Genomic DNA, 22422 nt, shown 5'->3' with positions numbered 1-22422 from the left:
TTAAGCTTACATTATGTCAGAAAAACATGCACATTTTTGGAGAAAAGAAAGGTGGAACTGACCTCAGAATCATTATTTCCAATGATCAATGATCTGCTGAATAATCAGGCAGCTGGATAAAAAATGTTCCAGCCTCAGTTAATAGGCAATACTTTTGATTTCTCTTTTTACAGCAAAAAAATGGTGACCAGTGTATGGTTTCAATTTAAAAGATGATGGACATATAAAGTGCAGTAAAGTGCTGTAAAAGTACCAGGCAATTAGAAACAGATTCTACCAAGGCCTACATAGTCTTAAGTCTCTGATATATGTTCAGATGCTGACTGTAGGTGTCCTTGAATTTGTATTTCTTAACCCAATGTGGACCATCATGTTTTTTAAAAGTCTTTTTTACATTTTCCCATCAGCTATTTTCAAAGGCCATATTAGCTTTATTAGCAATTATTTTTAGTCAGAGTAATGTGCAATGTAAGCTGTCTGTATTTCTAACAAGCTAAACTGTGGCTTGCCATAACCATGTAGCTCTTAATGAGGAATATTAATGACGTTTTCTTGCTGTGTTTCAGATGAAATAGCAGCCGCAATTTGTCGCAAGCAACTTCATATAGATCTTAACCCATGATCAATTAAAAATATATTCAAGAAGTACACATACAGTAATATAAGAGAAGTTTACAGTGTGTGATAAATATTGTGTGAGTGTTCACATTTCACTGTAAGGGAGCGTTTTAGACATGAAACCACACATGCTGTATCCTTCATACTGTCATAATGGATTGAGTTAATATGGTCAGAGTGTAACCGTGGAGGGATGTTGAAGTCCTGTAGTAACACTGTACAAAGAGATTATTTACTGTCACTGGCATGGTCACAAATCCTAAAGTACTCCCTCTTTACCTCCTCCCATCTCTCCCTGCCCCACTTCTGTTCAGAAACACGACCTTTGGCCGCAGTATTTCTCAACAGCCTCCCTGAACTGAATAACATATTCAGTTGTAATCACTCACTCAATCAAATCAAAGAGTCAATAACTAATGGGCCACGCACTGTAAACAAGTGCACTCTTTGCCCTTTGGATCCAATTTCGAAAAATACCGAATGTCTGATTCTATCCATCTAATGGCTTATCGTGTCTCACTGATACTACACACTACAGACATTACAAAGATTTATGCAGCAGTCTGTAAAAGGAAACTACTATCATTCTACTCAAAAACTGTTGAGGGTCAGTAGAGTGATTCAATAGCAAGCTATCACCTATTCATCAGCCAAGTGATTTAATCTGTGTTGGGTCTATTCATCTACTGATGTGATTAGACATTCAGACTTCACTTGTTAAAGTCTGAATCTGGTAAAACACAGAGTATGTTGGCATAATGATAGCATGTAACAATGCAAATGACCTGGATTGTGTTTACAATGGGAGGCTGTAGCATCCTTTCTGTCCACTCAGGATCCTGTATTTGTATTGGGCTTTAACCTGATTGGGTCAACTACCCCCGGCTCGGTCCACACAGCTCCTGATGAAAGAGCCCACGCAGCAGCAGATGTACAACAGCAGATCCGACCCAACATCACTGGAATGCATGCATGGTCGCAATAGCAGACACACTTTGGCCTCAGGTTTATAGTGACCAATACTGAGATGAAGTGGTGGGATTGTTTGATTGCAAAGACCAGTGGAGATTTGTCTTTGTATAACTTTCACTAGACCGTTTATGCCTATTTTTTTGGTATTAAATTCATATTGTGATTTAAATACTTTAACAGAGAAAAGCTCCATTCCATTTTACAGTTCAATCATTTTTTTTCAATATATTTTACAGAAGAATCTTTGTGTCTTTGAGGCTAACTGGTTCATACACCCTTTTATGTAAGTATATGATTTAGATGTTTAAAACACACACACAACAAATGGCGTAGAGCTTACCTTCACAGGTTTACTCTGATACTGTTAATCATTATCTGTTATCTGTAGTTTGCCACGGAGCACTTTGATTTACTCCATTTAGAACAGCAGCATCACCTAGTGGACACATTCAGAACTTACAGAAGAAAAACATTTAATGAAAACCATTGCATTATAAGCGTCTATGTGTGACAACTTGTGGAAAAGGGCTTCATATGATAGATGGAAAACAGGCGTTTGTGCACACTACACTAAGCACAGACATGTCAAAATGCGTAGATTTTTTTATAATTGTTCGGTCCCTGGGGATACCATACCCCTCTTTGCCACTGTATACAACACAAAACAGATAACAATAACCGACAATTAAAGAAATAGCATGCCATTTCATACACAGAGTGTTTTCTGTGAGTAGGTTTGTGCTTCGAGGCTATCTAGAACATTTCTCATCAGTGGCTCTTGTTACGGGAAATTAAATTCCAGAAGCTTCCTAAAAACTACAAGTCCCACAATGCAACGGAATCATTTGACATGGAACTGGGGAAAGTACGGAACTGTCTCTAAATGTACTTTCATTTTCGCTTTTTATGCTGACTAACTGTGAGTATTGTTTCGTGTCGTGCACGGCATTGAATTACACAAATAAAAAGCTTAATATTCGTTATCACAGCTTCGTTGAAATTTAAACGCTTTTATAATCTCTAAGTATCTTTCCTAACTTATAGAGACGACATGGCTTCTCTGGGTATTCATCTCGAGTCGAAGAAACAGGTGAGCGCTAATGCTAGCATGAGTTCAAAAGTGCTAACTTATGCAGCGACATTTTAAACCTACTTTCCCTTCAAACTGTCGGATGGTGTGTCCGTGACGCTAGCAGGTGAGCAGGTGTTCAGAAAAGTGTTTGTCCTGATAACTAGACATCCAGCTGGGTCATATGAGGTGAGCATCAGGTAATAGCTGCAAAATGGCCTTTTAAGTTGTGTGAACAGGACCAGTTTTTACCAAATATCCTTCATGTGGCGAAATTGTCGAAATATATAAAGGAAAACGATGATAACTAAATCATATTACTCTCTTTATTGCAGGTGGATGACTTCTGCCAAAAACTCACCAAGGAGGTAATTTATCCAAGTAACTAAACTCCCAGCTGTCACATTCGTTTGTTTTTCCCAGTGATATAAAGTCTTGCATCATTATTATTTTTGTTTTAATAACAGGCCGAAGAGCTGGTTTCCAAATATTTCCCTCAGAAGATTGAAGAGCTGCAGATGCTGTTGAAGGTATTAATCTGTGACTGTATCAGCCAATCTGGGGGTCCTGCAGGGCCTTGGGGTTTCTTCAAAAACAGATTACTATATTATATGACTTCCTGTTCTTTCTCCTTCACAATAAACCTATTTTATAATGACGTTTTTTTGTTTTAGATGAAATTATGTCAAATCATGGGCTGTTTGAGAGTCCATGACGTGTATAAGTGTATGTTGATACATGAAAAGTTGTCAGAAGTAACAGGACATTTATGTTTTCTGTCAGACATCTTTCAGCTGTGAAGACCTGGCATCCCTGAAGGCTCCGCTGGACATCCCAATACCAGACCCAGTTAAAGAGGAGGCCAAACGCAAGAAGAAGGAAGAGGTAGGCCCAGCACTACGTAGGTTTGAGGTTGTATTGTCTGAAAAATGCATGTAACTCCAACGAAGGGGCCATGCTGGTTGGGTCCGTCACCCCTAGGGGGTCCGTCACCCCTAAGGGGTCCTCAGAGTTACTGCAGCGGGGCTGCCAAATTATTGTTTATTTTTTTTAATAAAAAAAAAGAAAATTGAAAATATATCTTAACATTAATTCAACATATTAACAAAGATAAATCGGCCTATTCGTTAAAAAATAAATAAATACATTTAATTTGCACAACATTGATGATACGCTTACTATGTAAGGTAGCCATTATGGTAGCCAGCCACAGATACAGTTAAGCTTAAGGATACACTGTGCCTTCCACATGTATGTTCTACATCAACTCTTTGAGGTCTAAGGGCGTTTTCTCGATTTTTACATCTTCTTAAATTCACCTTTTTAGCGTATTTGCATATAACCTGATACCCATGTGTTTCATACCTTTTGGTCAAAAATATGGTGATATTTGATTTTCTCCATATCACCCAGCTCTACACGATGTATAAATAATATATGAACGTTGATCCATCCATTTTCATCCATCCAGCCAAGTTCAATATGCAACATCATTTATACAATGTATGTAGTAGGGGGGTCCCTGCTCTCTCTCTATTTTAGCTAAGGGTCCTTGGCCTAAAAACATTGAAGACCCCTGTATTAGAGTATTAAGACATGTCTTTGTTTGAGTACAGTAATTGCCACTAGGTTTAATTTTAGTTTAATTACCTGCAATTTGTTAAGAGGCAATTTCTAAATACATTTCAGAGGGTGGAGTGCTGTGCCATATTTGATGCATGTAATAGGCTTTATGATAAGGAGTCTTTAAGTATTTTATTTACCAACTAACCATTGAATTTCTTTAGCAGCACTGCATTAAGCCTCTCGACTGAGATCCTCAGTCAGGGCTTTATACTTAGCGTTTTAATACAGTATAATATGAAGACACAACACTGAAGCTGAGTCCTTTGTTACCATGGCAACCAATTGCCATGCAATTTCCAAAGACTGCTTTATTGGCCAATCCTATTCAGATTATTTTTTTATTAGACTAGTACTCAAAAGAAGGGATAGAAGTATCCTGCAGGTGCTCTTTGCAGCACAAAATCCATTGGCACTAAAGCATAAGATATTTTTTCAGCCTGTATTGTATCCCTTATTTTGACAGATATCCCTTCTGGTTTAGCGGTTGCTATCATATTGCACACATGGATTCAGAGGGGGGGAAAGTGCAACGCTGCCAGTGTCGGCAGTTTTATTGGGGGGGAATGGGTTGAAAGAATATTTACATACAGCAACTCTGGGGAACAAACCTGAGGCAGTTTGGAGTGCATTCATTCAGAGGATGTGTGCAGGGAGCAGGGACTGCTGGAACTAGGTCACATTTCTAATACAAAGAAAAAAATCCAACATTTGACATCTTCATTTAGCCAAGGAGAAAAAAAAAAAAGCATGTGGGAGAGCTGTCTAAGAGATGAATAGGCAGTGCAAACTCTTTGACCTGCTGCCTTCTGTTCTTATGTTGCAGAAGGAGGCAAAGGAGGGGAAGAAGGACAAGGACAGCGATAAAGAGGATGAAGATTCAGGTAGAGATGATGGTGACGAAGTAATACATAATAAAACATACTGCAGTGGTTGTCAAACACTGTACAACCCAGTCACTATTAAACAAATATACCCCTGTTTGTTATTTCATTCCTTTTTGATTGCATGAGGTGAAGGTGGTAGAATGAAGAAAATATGAATGGAGGCTGGTGTGTAAAAATGTTTCTATGCCAGGACTGTGATTTGCAAAGTTTAATTTCCCAAATCTCATTTCAAGAGGTCAACTATTTTAATAATTAATAGTGATTCTTAATACATGGAATAGTTGAACATTTAAACCTATTGAGTCCAACTTTAAAGGTGCCGTAGGTAGGACTGGGAAGATCCAGGAGAACATCGACAACTTCTCAGTCCCTCCCCCCTTCCCGCTAAAGCCCAAAACGGTCTCCTAAGCCCCTCCCCCCACAAGGGAGAATGAATGAGTGTGCATGAGCAGTAATTGACACGCAGTAAGACTTTTATAAGTCTTACCTACTGCACCTTTAACACAAAGCCATGTATGCCGTGGTTTACTGATTGATTCACCAGAAATAATTACCAACAGTTAACCAGTTTTCATTGTTCATGGAATTTTTTTCTATTCAGGTTCAAAAAGCCCAACTGAACCAGAATGTTCTGATATATTGTACTAAGTGAAGCACTGTTTGGGGATGTTTTGTCCACCAGGGCCTCCTTGTGGTCCCATCTGCAGCAACGAGCGAGTGGAGAGTCTCCTGCAGGAGGTCAAGCCTCAGATCCAGACACTGAAGGAGAAGCTCAACACAGTCAGTCTCTCAATTCATCTCTTCGCTTCCTTTTATACCAAGAAATGATTTAGTCTAAATGTGGTTATTACCTTTTACGTATCCAGTGCACAACATAAAGTATGTAAGGAATACGCCTTTGAGTGCTTATGATTTAATGTAACAAAGCTTGCTTTTAAAGTGACAAAGACAAGAGCTCACATGCCATGTTTCAACATAAGTAGTTGTGACAAATGATCTGTTTTTAAATGGGGCTGTCTCAGAGCTTAAATAACAGGGATAACTATGAACAATATGACAAACTCATATTTCACACTAGATATTAATACATTCAGATTTCCCTGGCAGGTGTCAATGTGGGTGCAACTCCAAATCCCTAGAATTGAAGATGGTAACAACTTTGGAGTGGCTGTCCAGGTTGGTAACCGGCGATGGCTTGGTGAAGCAGTAGACTTGATTCTTTATGTTGTGTCTTGAAAAGATGTTTGAACACTTGTGTGTCCAGTTAGGTTTAATATCTGTGTTTGTCCAACAGGAGAAAGTGTTTGAGCTGCTGACCAACACACGCACCAAGATCGAGGGGTTCCAAACTCAGATTTCAAAGTAAGAGCCCAAACCGGCTAAATTGTGGTAGATTGTTGTTGTTATTTTGAATGATGATATTTGAACTGAAGATGCAATCACCCTAACAAGGTGCGTCATCTCTTTCATCTGTGTGGGTGTGAATGCTTTAGCTTAGCATTCTAACTAACTGCCAAACTACTTTTTTTAGTAGGCTGAATGTAACCTGTCAAAAAGCTAGAAAAGTGCAACGTTAGGCCATGTTGGTCTTATCACATGCGCCGGTCGGGTAACATGCAGGATTTATAGTCACGGGGGCAGACCGTGATTATAATGTGGAAATACTCAAAGTTGAATTTATTTCACAAATACCACCTTGACACCACTTGACAAATATTTTACAAATATTATTACAAACAATAGATACGTGACCATTTATCATAGGGACACAGGGTTAACACTGGAAAAATGCATTATTTTTTATTTTTTTATTCATGAGGCCTTTAACAGTAGTTTAGCACTCTCCCATAACTGTCAATTGTAGCCACAGTAGCTGCTGATCAGCTAAAGTTACACACTTGCTTTAATTAAAATTGGAGCGGGGGGGTTTCGTATATCACAATTATAACAGATATTTGGACATTTAGTGAGGCACTCAGGTTGATTTTAAAGATAGTTGGGCAATAATATATCCAGTTTATGACCGTTATAAATGAATGAAGTACCTTCTCTCTCTTGTGTTCGGTAGGTATTACAGTGAGAGAGGTGATGCTGTGGCCAAAGCTTCCAAACAATCCCACGTGGTCAGTATCTCATGTTGTGTCTGTTGTCACAGTGGTACACTGTGATACACGTATGTTTGTTTCTGTGTACTAATAGTAATAGAATAAATCAAGATGAAAGAAATGAGTGTTTGGGCGCCTGGTTAGCTCACCTGGTAGAGCGGTGCCCATGTATAGAGGTTTACTCCTCAACGCAGCAGCCGTGTGTTCGACTCCGACCTGCGGCCCTTGCTACATGTCATTCCCCTTCTTTCTCCCCTTTCAAATCTAAGCTGTCCTATACAAATAACGGCCTAAAATGCCCCCAAAATCTTTAAAAAAAATAAATAAAAAGAATTGTGTGCCACCTGCACACTGTATGCTCTATTTGTGTGTAAAATAATGATTTGTTGACAACGTTCTGCTCTGTGTAAATTGGGTACACACTGGATGTGCCATGTACTGGTTGTTTTTTTTTTTTTTTTTGCATGTGAACTCTGTGCTGTGTGCTTTCTGCCGCAGGGAGACTACAGACAGCTGGTTCACGAGCTGGACCAGTATCAGTACTATGAACTCCGCCTCGTGGTCCTGGACATCTGCAACACATATGTAAGATACCTACGCCCTGTTGTTTACTGGTTAGGTTGTATATCATATATGTGTGTGTAGAAAAATCTGAGCTTGGATCAAAATCAAATAGTAAAAAAGTTGTCAACACGCAACTGATAATGCAATTTGACTGGATTATAGTCTGCGCACGGGTCTTCTAAAAATTGTAAATCACATGTATCAAACGTAATATACCATCTGCCGTAACCATGCACTGTACTTTGAATACAACTACTCACACATATTTAAAATATTCCTGTCGTGTCCCAGCAGCAGCTATAGCTATATAGCTAAAAGGAATCCATTCCTTCCTAATAGGATGATAATTAAACTAATTGCTGTGCTTGTGTTAAATTGATTGGCGCTCCATCTCCTATCCATTAATCACGGTTTGTCTCCTTCCTCTGGCTATTGTCCACCTGTGTTTGATGCTTTTAATGAACAAGGCAGTACAGGAGATGATGAAAGTTGTTAGACACGATCTCTCTCTCTCTCTCTCTCTCTCTCTCTCTCATTACTGCCTCTGCCCTCTCTGTCTCTCTCACATGCCGTCAATCTTTCTTATATCTTTCTCACACTTCATTTCCACTGATGCCTCTCTCCCCGCAGGCTGTGCTGTTTGACATCATTAACAAGAACTATGACAAGATTAAGAAGCCCAGAGGAGACGGCAAGGCTCTCATCTACTGAGACTCCAGCACACTCGCAGGCTTTCTAACAAGATACAACTAGTGTAGTATGACACTCGTGTAACAATACACCCACTCTGACAAAAATGTCTTCTTTTTCTTACTGTGTATTCATTTTGGTTCAGATTACAAAATAAAGCAACACAATTCAGATACTTCTGTCTACTCTTCTTTTGTCTAAATGAGAATTTAAAGATGTAGTGGTGTTGTCAAAGGGTTTTTACAGGTGATATACTGTACCTAAATTCTCTTCGCAACCCTAATGAGAAGCCATTTTCACTTTCCAAAACTTGAGCCTAAGCTTTCAAGATCACAACCACATCCCCAAAAGCTGAGGGGTTTCACACTACTGAGGCTGTGTGTCCTTGTCTGTGGTGGTAATGAGTCCCTCTCCTGGCAAACCAGGACAGCCCCAACTCGGTGTGAGTCTGTACCAGCCCTGATAGAGTCCTCTCCATCCCAGGTAGCCCAGAGCTCCTCCTAGATGCTGCGAGGGGAACTTGGGGAAGTGTGCAAGCAAACACAGCAGCAAGAACATCCACAAGGCAAGTAGAACCACACACAGGAGGAAGATGAACCTTAAAGGGGCATCATGGGACCACGGCAGAGGCTTTGCTTGGGCCAGGTAAAGACCAAAGACAGACACTTCCTCCACAAGCAGCAGGCAACACAAGCAGATGATGAGGACGTCCTGGGATACTTCGTAACCTCTCCACACCATGTTGTCTCTGAGGCAGGAGGCCTTGGTCTGGTCTTCATGCAGGAGCAGCAGGGGCTGTAGCGAGGACGCGGCGCCTTGGATATCCTGGGCAGGGATCATAGGTTCGTAACAGTTTCCTTCAGCATCCTCCAGCAGTGTCAGGAGACGCCGACAGCCCCACCACAGCAACCCCACCACCCCTATCCGGGAGAGGTGGCGGAGGAGGAGAGAGGGGGAGTGACGGGCTGAGAGGGAGAGGAGAAGCATGAAGGAAGCTGTGAAGACGCAGGTCCAACCCCAAGTGGACTTGAGGAACTTCCTGCAAGAGCAGAGTTACATGAAAAGTCACTGTGTAAATTGTCAAAACACAATACAATAATGTAATAAAAAGCACAGCTTTTTTTTTGCCTCATCCTAATCAGATCTACTGGAACTTTACAGGGTAGACAGAGTAGTTCAACACTACATGGTTATAGTTGATGGTAAATACAAGTGTAGCAAGTATGTTGAGCTATTTGAATCCACACAAACGTGTTCTGACAGAGGATAAATGATGGCTCCCCTAATGCCTTCACACCAGTAATAATGACATCAAAGCGCACTAAATAACCTCACAAAAACCTTAATAGGCATTCAGTTCATGTAAAAACTTGTATTAACTTACTCCTGTACTTTGAAATGTGCAGCTTGATAGGTACCGTAAACATACTATTGATAGGTATAATAGAACCTAAACTGAACAATGGCGACAAGTGACACTGTCAGGATACAGGTAAATGCTAAATCATGGTAGAACGTAGAGAGGAATCAGTCAAAGTTAGCTAGCATTCACTAGCATTAGCTAATAAGCTGGTCATACCAGACCAAGTAAGGCTGTAACAGCAAACCCCACACGCACGGGTGCATTTTATTGCTCATACATTCAACTTTCCATTTGTAAGACAAAGAATGTGTAAATCCTTTTGTTTACACTTTCTATGAAGCCTGTCTCTATAATGCAGCATAAACACATTTATAATGTGTTATAATCTGCTTATAGCGCTGTATCAGTATAGATATGAGCACTCATAAATATTCATAATAATTTATCACAATAATCATAACACATTATAAAGCATTTGTATAATGAATTATAAGGTCAAGTCTCATAATACTCTATAATTGCTGGTTGCTCATTATAATAAATTATACATGCATTTATAATGCCTTATGGAGGCAGGCTTCATAGAAAGTGTTACATAATCTCGCTTTATGAATGATAGGCTAAAGGTTGGCACAGTGTGTAGCCTACATTAAAATGAGCATTCACTTAAATCTGATCTTACTATCTATAAAGCACGCATTCATTATTTCTATTCATTATTTACATTTAATTTATATTAATAATGTAAAATAACAAAAAAGAAATTCTTCTCTTCTAATAAAGATTGATAGTTTATTGATTGATAGTTTATAAACTCTTCACAAGTAGGCAATGACTTCTGTGTAGTATGATGTCTATCTGTTCAAGACCATGTTCAGCCATGAGACATATTAATGACTATACCTAGGGCTAGGCCTACCTAACTATATATTTGGTGTATATATAACTGTTTTTTGTTCTCTTCTTACCTTTAATTATCAGGGAAGGTTCTCTGAGAGGAACGCCCTGATCACATTCACACAGTTACACCCAAATTTATACCTGGAAGCTGCCCAGTACAACCACAGTCTGATCTGCTGGCCACTGGACTGGGTTGGGGTTAAGGGCCTTGCTCAAGGACACCTCAGTGGTGGTAATGAGGGAGGGGCAAGCGCTGCTCTTTCACTTTCCCCACCCGGATGTTGGTCTGGGGATTGAACCGTCGACCTCCCGGTCACAAGCTCGCTTCTCTAACCTTTAGGCTCCTAAACTGTTCTTTAATATGCCAGGTGAGTTTAACAGGCTCGTAATGACACCAGTTTTAAATGAGCATGCAGGTCCAACTGAAAATCATGCAGCCACTTTGTTTCATTTCCAACAATAGCAACAGGTTATAAATATGAGATTTCCATTCAAAAGCAGAAACACAACCATACCTGTACAGGTAGTGGTTGCTGTTAGCAAAGATGCTGTACTTTGACACCCAGAAACTCAGCGCAGGACCAAACAGAACCAAAGCAGACAGCATCAGGTGGAAATGCCGTCTGACCAGCTTGCTTCCTAAAAACCTGGCCAGTACGTTGGTTACAAACACCAGAGCAGCATCCAGGAGTCTGAGGATGAATTTCCCCAGCAGTATCACCTCTGCAGCCATCTTGTTTAACTTCTCCAAGTTGATCTCTGGTGTGAAGCCATTAGAGGAGTTTTCAGTCTTAACATCCATGTTCCTATTCTCCGTTTGTCTTCCTGATTATACCTTTTGTAGTTTTAGTTTGAATTCTAACTATGTTTTGCTCTTCTTCTCTCTTTGTGTCCAATTAGAGCCCTGTGGTAGAGCCTGCCTCACTTTCTTTTGTCTTTAAAAGGCACACCAGTTCTACTCTGGGAGCCTTTCTACTTTATCACTGTCAGGCGTGCAGGAGAGCACATGGTTTATAAAAATACAACCCCTCTGTCCCCTTCACACACAGAAGCCCTCCCCCTCCACAACACAGACTCGGAGTGTGGACATGGTAATGGCTGCTGCTGTTACTGACCCCCTTCTCAAAGCAATGATCCAACGCCTCAAGAATTTAGTCCAATTGGATGGCAACTGATGATACAAAAACATCAACATAAAACCCAAATTTTGCACGATGGCTTAAAACAACTTCTTTCCAATCAGACTTACTGGTGTGCTGCAATTATATTTAGCATAAAAAAAAAAGTCTTGTCTATTCCCGCGGAAAGAATCATTCTGACATAAAATAGATCGCTTGGCTCCTTCTTTGGTTCTCCTTTAGTCTCTCCATTCTTAGAATCAGCTGTTGGAGCCAAAACTAATTGAAGTTATAAACTGTTGCCAGTCTGCATTTGGCGCCATGAACAGCTGCCTTTCTCACAGCACTTTGTCTTCTTTATTTCCAGGCCCAGTCCTCAGGCCAGAGCCTCTTAAACCTCTTCAACTCCCAGAGCCAAATTGAGTAAATTTAGTCTTTCCGTGGGATTTATGCTCAGTAAAACCTACTAGAACTGTTTTCCCAAGCCAGGACATCCAGTCCCACTACTTTTACAGACTCTGAATCCATACTAACTGAAGTAATAAGAAGCTGGAGTCCATATGTGAAACGTTATTTGTTTTCTTTAAGTGTAAGGATAGTCTGTGTGCTAAAAAAAAAAAAAAAAAATAAATCACACAACATAACATGTAAGAGGAGAAGCTTTGGCATCTTCTTGTTATTTAAATGCTGGATTTAGCCAAGTTTTCCTGAACTGTGGCCTCCTCTCCTGATAAATGATCTTAAGATCTTTTCCTTTTAATTGAAACTGTTACTGTAGCCGATATATTATTAGCACTGCTGTGTTGTTGTATTAGGTATTCTATTAAGTAGGAACACCAAGTGTAAATGAAACCAGGCATGCCAAAGAATCAGTCTAATTTTAGACCACTTAACTGCATTGCTGTCATTACAATGCCCTGCAAGCGCCTTTGCTATGGTTTCTGTAGCAGGTAATAGTCAGTTGTTTGTTGTGCGCTACTGGAAAATGAAACATTTCTTGTAATGTCTTTTCAGTGCGACGATATTTTAGATAAGTGCAAATGTACCCTTATGTCCATTTAGTTCCCCGTTAACGGGATATGAAATTGCTGCATTTTCTCCGCGCCCCACTTTTGCATGTTTAAAGCCTGATCTTTCAAAACAGTCATTTCTTCTCAATACCAGCAGAAAATACTCTGTGAAAAGCTTTAGCTCGTTGCGATACATTGAAAGGTTTGATTACTGTAAAAACGACAGTCTGAGAGTGAAATATGGGCTTTGATATAAACACCTGAAAATTGCATATACAGATCAGTGTGTAAGTTTTGATCCACGCACACATCCCCTGTCCCTTCATTAAGTCTTGACCTCAACATATTATCACACACATTCAAATCTTATAAACACATCACAGGTTTATTTTGGCCAACACAATTACTCTTTTTTTTTTTTTTTTATTGACTCGGGGCTTGTGTTTACAGAGTTGAGTGTTGACCCAGGATCAGTAAGAAGACCTGTGTCTGAATACAGGGGTTGTCGTGAAGCGATCTAAAGAGGTTTTCACATAAAATCATTGTGAGTTTGACAGTAAAACTAACAGCGTGTTTAGGGCGTCCTGGTCATATTGGTATGCTTTTGGAATTTTTCCCGACATAGGAACTTGACCACCATAAAGTTGCCCTTGAACAGCTGACCGAGTGGTGGACACATGTTGCATGTTTAGGAGTCATGATTTAGGGCAATTGGTAATTAATGTACTGGAATATTATAATATATTTATTCTTTAAATGTGGACTTTGAACGTGACGGCCCCTCAAATAGGACACAGCTCATGTTATTCATAACAGCAAGGGCGAAAGTCCAAATCGGCACACTAACAACTATCTGAATACACTCCCTGAATGCACGAACCATTCAAATACTATACATTTATACAGAATCATAACTGTCAGTCTCTCCCTGCAATATCCAATACTGATTTCTAAATAACTTACCAATAAATTTCAATAGCTCATTAAGTAAGTGCCGTGCTTAGCGTTTCGAGCTACAGCACATGTTGCGTGAAGTGTTTCAGGCCAAATTCAAAAGCTTTGGCCTGTTGACAGTGAGGCAAAAACAAAAGTAGGCCGTCCCACTGCACTTGACAACGTAAGGATATAATGCCATCCAAATGAACCCTCCACAACCACGCTATAACTGTAATCATTAATATCCAGCATTGAATTTAAATATTTATTTAAGTCTCTCCCAGTCCTTCTCAGCGTATTGCCTTCCTGTGTTAGGGCCGGCCCTGCCCCCTTCTGCGGTGATGTCACTTCCTCCGACATCTTTTTCCTTTGTCTCTCTTCTTCTCTCGCTGTCTAAAAGGTCTTTCTCCCGTTGTCAGACTTTCTCCTGCTCCTGCTCCTGCTCCCGCTCCCGCTCCCTCTCCTCCTCTAGCGGATGGGTCTGTCTGTGCTCCCACATTCGCACCGCTCCGTCCCACTGTGGACAAACAAAGCCGGATGAGGAGACGGATCAGAGCCAAAATGCGTTTCATATTAGCACCTGCGACTGGCTTCCCACAGTAGCTCCGATTTAAAGTTCCCAATTATTCTTGTGACTTTTCTTAACCTTATTTAAAATAGTTGTTTCTTCTGTATTTATTAAAAGATGAAATCCGTGACATTTTTATTTCTTTCTTTTTAAAATAGGTTCACACTAAACTTAAACTTCCTGTCTTTGCAGTACTTTTCAGACACTTACTTGGCTAAAAATGCTTTCTCATATGTTGCCATTTTTAGACTTTGTTGCAGTTTCGACAACTTATTTCTTACCCCTGTAGACTGCGACAACATTGGGAAACGTAGGACATTAAGATTTCAGATTTAATGTTTTTCTAGCTATGAATAGTCTGGTTTTCCCTTCACCTGAGCGAGAAACTGCTAAATAGTACAATCTAATGCAATATACATTGGAAACGAGATATAAAAATACGCTCATATATTTCTGTAAACGATCCATTTGATTCTCTGTTATTACCAGAAGTCTCTGACGTCTCTTAATTTCATGGTACTCCATGACTGGAGGAAACACTTAGTGTCTGGTTTAATAATAAACCCTCAATAAAAACGGTTTTACATTTTCTGTAACATTTTGAATGTATTACTTGTGACCACAAACGTTTACACATCGACTCCAGCTGAACAGTTTGCATTAACAGCACTCACGGAGCTGCTGACGATGTTGTCCTCGTACGGGTGCCAGCTGACGTCCCTCACACACGCGTCATGGCCCGACAGTCTGGAGACCACGCTGCCCGTCAGGACGTCATAAACTGGACAGACACACAAAGAATTCAACATATTTAGCAACTTGTAGGCATGTACTGTATATCATTACATTACATGTCATTTAGCTGACGCTTTTATCCAAAGCGACTTCCAATTAAGTGCTTTCCTGGTCGCGCACTTTAAATCCTGGCGCACCAGCAAGATCTACATCATTTTGACACACACTCACTGATGATTTTGCCGGTGGAGCAGCCGGAGTAGATGAACCTCTGTCCAGTGCTGAACTCTGGAGAGAAACGGCAGCGGACGAGGGTGTGCAGAACGCCGTGACCGCGGTAGGTCATCACCGAGGTGTCGCCTGTCAGCTTGTGTCTCTTCAGGGCTGAAAGGGACACACAATTTCATCATTTACCTGATTGCTACAATTTACCAGGACATACAGAGTTCATTTACATCCTAAACATCTATAAGATATTTTTTTATGTTCAGGTTTTTCCCTTCCCCTCTGTTCTCCATAGCTCATTATCAGAGTTCCCACACTTCACCTCTCCTCTGTGCCTTCCCTTCTCTTTGACTTGTAATAGTAATCGCTCATTTCTCAATGCGTGGTTTTACAGTCATATCCCCTTACTCTCACCACGCATACACACTCACATTTCACCCCACTGTCATTGGCCCTCTCTCCCTTTCTTTAGAACGTAATTTCATCTTCATTTCCTCCTCTTTTCTTCCTACATGAGCCCTCCCCTCTTCTAGCTTCCCTTCTCCTCTCCTTCCTCCCGACTCATTCACCTCCCAGTGTCCGCCCCTCCTCCCTCACCTCTCTGGGGAACCTGCTGCCAGCGGTAATCCCAGTTCTGTTGGGTGACAGCGAGGCGGGATGCTGCCAACCCCTCTTTGGGCGAAAACTTCCGGACGTCCCAGAGCTTGATGGACTGGTCCTTGGAGTTGCTGATCAGATAGCGTGCGTCACCCTGGCACAGTCACCACGCAAGGGGAGGAGGACCAAATTTTAGAAAAGTACAAGAAAACAAACATCAGGCTTAGACTGTACTGTACTGGAATAAAGACCCATTACAATTGGCTTAGCATTTAATTAATCAACTTCCAACCAGTCAGCAGTCAAATCCAACTACCCATGAGGCTTTGGGGAACTTGTCTTTGACAGATTGATAAAATACCAGCAGTATTCCTCTCTTTGCCCCCCCACCTTGCTGTGGATGAAGGTGATGCCGTCTCGGTGGCCAGCCAGCTGTCCGACAGGCTGCGGTCTGTCCTCCCGCAGCGTCCGTCTGTCCCACACCTTGCACAGCGCGTCGTCGCTGCCGGAGAAGAGCAGCTGGGACGAGCTGTCGGCGAACGCCACCGCGTTCACATCGTCCTCGTGGGCATCAATCTGACGAGGGGAGACGCAGACGAAAGAGAGTCAGTGTTTTCATTGAGGAGTGTTTGCGAGCCAGTGATTGTGTGTGGTAAGATTGGGTGATTTCTTCTCTTCTTTTCGCATGCTTGTGGGAAAGTGCCTTTTGTCTGTGTGCTTTGCATGTCTGTGTTGTGTGTACAAAGTCGTGATGTTGGTTTTGGTCAACAAAATCATAGACCACCAGCAAAAATGGGCTAAGGGAACAAGTCGGGAGATTAAGCACAGGCACACTGATGCAGAGGTAATAAGAGGGACAGAATGAGAAAAGGCATAAGACAGTGTTGAAGCAGATGGTAGAGGCCAGCTACTGACTTCTACGCAGAGGGGGGTTGTGGGAGGAGGAGGAGGAGGGGGGTTTAACCCCCCCTGTCCCATTGATGAACTCTCCGCTGCTACATTACAGACGGCAGGGCGGCGTGAAACTTTGTGTGTGCCGGCACACTTTCAGGTCAGCTAATGTCTGGCTCACCTTGATCGCAGCATGAGGCACAGACAGACCGGGGTGGATGTGACACAGAAACAGCTACAAGCCGGCCCACGAGCAAAACACAAACGGCAGACGCACTCAAGACACACTAACCTTCAGCGTTCGTTTATTCTGCTCGAGATCAAAAACGTAAAGGCAGCCATCGTTTGCTCTGAAAGCAGAGAGGAGAGAGACACATTCTAAATAAGTGGTTAAATGTGACTGATCTCGCTGGTCTGAGTGTGCTTTTATAGTAAATAAAGGTGTTTAATCCTCATAATTTAAGTATTCACAAAACCAGCTATAAGAAGAACACGTGCATTTCCAATTCCACCTTAGGGAAAAAGAAGAGCTAACTGAATTCACATTTATGAAAAGAGACGTCAGTCCCGTTTCCACTCTGTCAGTCACTGCCTTGAAACATAAAAGCAAACTGTACTCACCCTCCCAGGATCTCGTTGCCATCTGTGGACGCAGCCAGTGAGAACACACAGAACCTCCTCTCATCTGGACTACAAAGCACAACAGCACACACACACAAGCAGGGTGACAACGCAGCAGCAGCACCATTATTGGATCACAACAACACTGCCTACTATATGTCATCATCCCACACCACAACACTTGATGAAGGCACGCATCGCCTCTTAAATAATGCCATTGTTAGGAGTGCTGTGAGTTTAATGATGGTGCATTGTTGAAATAATGATCTCTCCAGTACACACACAGAGAGAGAGAGAGAGAGAGAGAGAGAGAGAGAGAGAGAGAGAGAGAGAGAGAGAGAGAGAGAGAGAGAGAGAGAGAGAGAGAGAGAGAGAGAGAGAGAAGATGGATGTTGAAGTGACAAATTCTGACAGCATCATTCATTCAGGTGGTAATGAAGGGATAGGAGGGCTGGCTGGTAGGGAATGATAGACTACCTGCTCTGTAATGTTATAAGTTACTATGAGGGAAACACTAACTTGAGGTCCAGGGCGGTGTGGTTTTCACTGTCCCCATCTATACTGCACATATGAACTGTGGGGAAGACACACAGAGACAGAGACCAGATGAATAAAACACCATATAGAAGCTATTTGTTTTTTAGTATTTAGGACAATTGATTATCCAATTTGAATTTTTTTTTAAAGAAATTCAATTCTTGAGAATATTCGATTCATTCGCACCAACTACATGGTCAGATATATATTGTTACTTTTCTTAAAAAATAAAAAAAACGTACATTTGAAGTTCAAGAAAATCCTTCAAAACGTTCAATAAATGCTTGATGTTTCCAAAGTCAATGAGTAATCGTGTTAAATTATGGTGATAATATTGACCAAAATAATCATCAAGTGGCAGCCCCACGATAGGAAACAAAGCCATAACACAATGATTTATGGGTAGAGGGCGATAGAGCATGTTTTCTGAATTGGTACAAAAAATAAATTTAAAAAATCATATTACGACATTTAGATTGAATACCTGCAACATGCTATTGTAAAGTTACAGGGACTCGAGTCAGATTTCTTTTGATGCCACAGCAGCATCAGTAAAATTTGAATCAGGATAACATGGATGGTTCTTGGGGGATCACTGGCTGTGCCTCTTGTAAACAAAAACCCTACACTAATTAGCATTACTGACTGATTGCATGATATTGTATCTTACAGGTCCATTAGCCTTACTGTAGTCAGACCAGCTGGAGTAGAGTACATTTTGTGCGTCAGGGGTGAAGCAGACGTCCAGAACACTCCAGCCCACATCCCGAGCCTTCACTGTTCGGCGTAGGTGAAAGCGCCCCCTGGTGGTGTCGTACAAGCGGACGTTCTGGTCTGCAGCGAGCAACAGAAGAAAAAAAAATATTGTAATCAAATAATGAGTGGCTGTTATCACATGACGTGGCTGTATATGACATAGAATGAATATGACATAGTGCTACTAGAATTGGTATTTTCTAATAATTCTTCTGTTTCAAACAGATGTGATGTTTGATAGTTGTTGTTTGCATCAACAGATGTAAAAAAAAAAGGAATTCAAAAGTCAACGATACTTGTCTGTCAATGACCACATTCTGTATATGACATGACACAACATAACCCGAATGGCCCTGACAATTTGGTGGTCAAACAAACACTAGGGATCATTATCAGATCTGATTCCGTTCCTCTGGGTTCTCATGTTGGATCTCTGGTTATTTACCTTGGCAGGCAGAGAGGAACATGTTGCCATCCTCGCTGTACACTCCACAGAAGGCTTTCTGCTGGTACGTATCCTTGTGGGATACATAGTTTGGCAGAAAACTGCAAAGGATCAAGGGTCAATATCATTCAACAGACAACAGCATGAGGACTCACGTCTAGTGTATTGTAGGTTTTCACAACAAATCAGCAATACAGCAATCAGTCACATGGAATACAACAAGAGTCTATGCTTCATCAAGACTGGTTTTTTTGTTTTGTTTTATGTGCCACTTTTCTGATTCTGATGAAATACATTTTTAATTGTTTCTCTTCCTCACCTTCTGGTAATTTGTTGAGAAATATTGGAAATGTGTAAAATAGAAGAGAACTTACTGCGTGCGGATACGACTGCACTCTCCATGTGAAAAACTAGAGCCTCTACATCTGCCTTGTTCCCTCTGAAAAAAAGCAAAGAGTTTATCAGAAAAGAAAACATCAAACTGGTCAACATTAATTGTGAATTAAAGTAGCTGGAAGACAAAAGTGACAAAATAATCTACGTTGAGTAGTAGTTGAAGTAGAGCTCTTAATTATTTCACAAATGTGTGGCTGAAACTGCTGAAAAGTTATCATCATTATCATCATCTTGCTACATTCTTAGTGCTAGAAATGTGCCAATTGCATTTTAGTCTACTGCTGCTGCCTTGAGTTTGTATGTCTGCAGTCTGACCTCTGTTAGCATGTGGGTGAAACTGTGTCGGCCTTTCAGGGTAGAGGAGCCGGTGGCCAGCATGATCTGAGTTCGGATCTCACTTTGGTCCACTTCATGTGTGTCGGGTTGGGCGTCCACTAGGAAAATAACGCACAAAATAAAAACAAATTTTCATATTAATTACTATCTGACATCAAACTTTCAGAATGTGTTTCCCCTTCTCCCAACCGATTCTTGGGTTGATATGGTGCTCTCGATGACTAAGAAACGTGGTTCGATCTCAGCTTTATACAAATCTATATCATCGGGGAGTCCGGTCTCTCTTATGGAGGTCAGGGGCAAGTGGGAAGGGGAGCTTAGGTTTAATTTGACGGACGAATGGTGGGAAAGGGCTCTAATTAGAATCAATTCCTCATCTTCTTGTGCACGTCTAAGCTTTATTCAATTTAAGGTCCTACATAAAATTCATTTAAAAAAAGCTAGGCTAAGCCGTTTATTCCCAGGTACTGATAATATCTGTGACTGATGCAGCTTATTGCCAGCTGATCATACCCATACATTTTTCCTCTGTCCAAAATTGGTAGCATTTTGGTCCTCTTGTAAAGCCCTAAACATCACACTTGACTAGATTTGACTGGATTTCCAGGGTAGGTTACCTGGTGGATTGTAGCGGTTCCCCAGCCGACCCTCCCAGGCGCCGTCGCTGTCCTCATCAGAGTCAGAGTAGGACTGGACCAGCTGCAGCCCTGTGGCTCCACTGCCATGGACCAGTCGGACCTGGCCCCTGCACGCACAAACACCACATCAGTTCAACAATCAATCAATCCAAATGTTGATAAATGATTGATTGAATTTTAACCTCTACAGCGAAGAAGAGAGATCATCATCTTACTTTACTAATACTTGAAATATTAATGCAGAAAACAAAGTAGTCCAGCTGCAGCCCAATGATGAGACACCAGCCTACACCAGGTCTACTGTGCTATGGGTAAAGCTATAGTCTTGTCATGTTTTTTCCCACTGAGCAGCTCCACTGTAACAGATGGGAGATCAGAATGCTACTTTGTCATTCCAACTTTTCCGGATCCCAGTACTTTCTAGTTCTAACTTTTCCTCTGTCTTATTACTAGAGGACCAGCCGCTGTCATAGATCAGTTACAACAAGTGCTGACATTTTGTTTTTATTTTTTATTAGAAGTGGTTGTTAACATGAGGAATATTCAAACATTTCCCAGAATTTAACAGCATTCAAATTAAACAGGAATAAGGATGATAAAATTGCCAACCACTTCTTAGCTGTATCAGGCAGCACTGGAATGTAATGATATGCCAGCTCTCTTGAAAGGAAGGTAAAACACTGTAAGCTTTTCTTCCACTTTGTGCTATTTGAAGAATCAATGTCTATTAAACTCACCAGATTTGAGTGATTACCTACTTTTCCCCAAAATTGTTACTTGTTAGTAACTAAGCTATCCCCACAGGGACTGGTATTGACACAAAAAAAAGAATTGTTATGTTTGATGTTGGAGACATTGTTCACATGGATAAAACAATACACCACAAAGCAACAAACTGGACCCAGAAGTGCAACGTTCACAAGGATGTTGTTGTTTTAATATCAGTGCCAGTATGTTAAACTAAAAAATCCACCAAATGTACCTCCTTAGTAGGTAAGCCAGCACTTCAGCTAAGTCAACGTCGTCCTCTGATGCTGGCTGTCTGTCTCCCTGCTGCCTGTCAGCCGTCCTGCTGCCTCGGTTGCTGCTGCTCTGGTTTGATTCTGTTCCTTCAGGCTGATCAGCTGGGTTGCCACTGGAAGAGCACCTTCCACCAGACATCCCAGAACTGGACTGAGAGCCCATAGACGGAAGGGGGCCTGGCAGGGAGAATCATTTGGAAATTCAATAACAGTTTTGGGTTTACCTGGGGGAAGCCAGGTAAACACCAATGCAGTGTGTGTGTTGACAGATGAAGAGAAAGCAAATGGTAAAACAGAGGTTAGGTGGCTGCATTAGCTAAACTTACATCAATTCAATTCATTATAGCTCAAATCATTATACTTCCACTTCTGCAAACCAACAAACCAGATGTTCTGCAAAGAAATCGACCAGCATATTTGTTCTGTACGTTAGCTCATCATGATTAAGATGCAGAGGTTGATTTTGTTGAGCTAGCTAAGAATGCTAACGACTTAACGTTACCGTTAACACTAACATTAGATACCGTTTGACTGTCAAGCGCTCTTCTTGACAGCTCGTCGGTGCAGCTCTCTGTCGTTTCGGTGCGAATTTAACAATGTGCCCGACGCGTAACTTCCGCAAGGTCTAACGTTTACATTTATAACGCAAAACAGCTGCAGTTTCACAGCACAGTATTTAATCAGTGGCTAGCGGGGACAGTCCCTGAATCGCCATGTTGTTTACAAAAGTGTGAAAAAACCTTGCGCGTGCCCCTGCCCTTTCGCCGTCACGTGATCAGCAGCGCTATCGCTCCTGCCAG

The 22422-nt window shown here is 41.3% G+C and overlaps 3 protein-coding genes across 6 annotated transcripts; 1 reads left to right on the top strand and 2 right to left on the bottom strand.

The window, feature by feature from the left end:
* The first annotated feature begins 2452 nt into the window (after positions 1 to 2452).
* Positions 2453 to 8703, top strand: psme1 (proteasome activator subunit 1). Its single transcript, XM_078280382.1, has 12 exons — positions 2453 to 2509; positions 2635 to 2680; positions 2995 to 3027; positions 3127 to 3189; positions 3443 to 3544; positions 5109 to 5166; positions 5852 to 5949; positions 6277 to 6345; positions 6464 to 6531; positions 7238 to 7292; positions 7773 to 7859; positions 8469 to 8703. Exons 2-12 carry the CDS (start codon positions 2642 to 2644, stop codon positions 8547 to 8549), a joined length of 753 nt encoding a protein of 250 aa, XP_078136508.1. The 5' UTR covers positions 2453 to 2509; positions 2635 to 2641; the 3' UTR covers positions 8550 to 8703.
* A 53-nt stretch (positions 8704 to 8756) lies between these two features.
* Positions 8757 to 11696, bottom strand: fitm1 (fat storage inducing transmembrane protein 1). The gene is made up of 2 exons (XM_078280387.1): positions 11307 to 11696; positions 8757 to 9567 (listed from the first exon to the last, which is right to left on the bottom strand). Exons 1-2 carry the CDS (start codon positions 11591 to 11593, stop codon positions 8895 to 8897), a joined length of 960 nt encoding a protein of 319 aa, XP_078136513.1. The 5' UTR covers positions 11594 to 11696; the 3' UTR covers positions 8757 to 8894.
* Positions 11697 to 13283: 1587 nt separating this feature from the next.
* dcaf11 (ddb1 and cul4 associated factor 11) lies at positions 13284 to 22362 on the bottom strand. Of its 4 annotated transcripts, none has more exons than XM_078280728.1 (16): positions 22138 to 22362; positions 21949 to 22015; positions 21583 to 21799; positions 20580 to 20707; positions 19942 to 20060; positions 19605 to 19669; positions 19231 to 19331; positions 18717 to 18863; positions 18012 to 18066; positions 17493 to 17561; positions 17164 to 17221; positions 16371 to 16556; positions 15981 to 16134; positions 15390 to 15542; positions 15098 to 15204; positions 13284 to 14372 (listed from the first exon to the last, which is right to left on the bottom strand). In XM_078280728.1, the coding sequence occupies exons 3-16, from the start codon at positions 21783 to 21785 to the stop codon at positions 14271 to 14273; spliced, it is 1647 nt and encodes a 548-aa protein (XP_078136854.1). In that variant the 5' UTR covers positions 21786 to 21799; positions 21949 to 22015; positions 22138 to 22362; the 3' UTR covers positions 13284 to 14270. The 4 variants fall into 4 exon arrangements, with proteins under 4 accessions (XP_078136854.1, XP_078136855.1, XP_078136857.1 ...); XM_078280729.1 differs by having other exon boundaries at positions 22147 to 22362; XM_078280731.1 differs by lacking the exon at positions 21949 to 22015.
* Between the last annotated feature and the right edge of the window lie 60 nt (positions 22363 to 22422).

Source organism: Sander vitreus, chromosome 22, assembly GCF_031162955.1.
Source record: "Sander vitreus isolate 19-12246 chromosome 22, sanVit1, whole genome shotgun sequence".
Lineage (NCBI taxonomy): Eukaryota > Metazoa > Chordata > Actinopteri > Perciformes > Percidae > Sander > Sander vitreus.
This window is presented reverse-complemented; position numbering and strand designations above follow the sequence as displayed.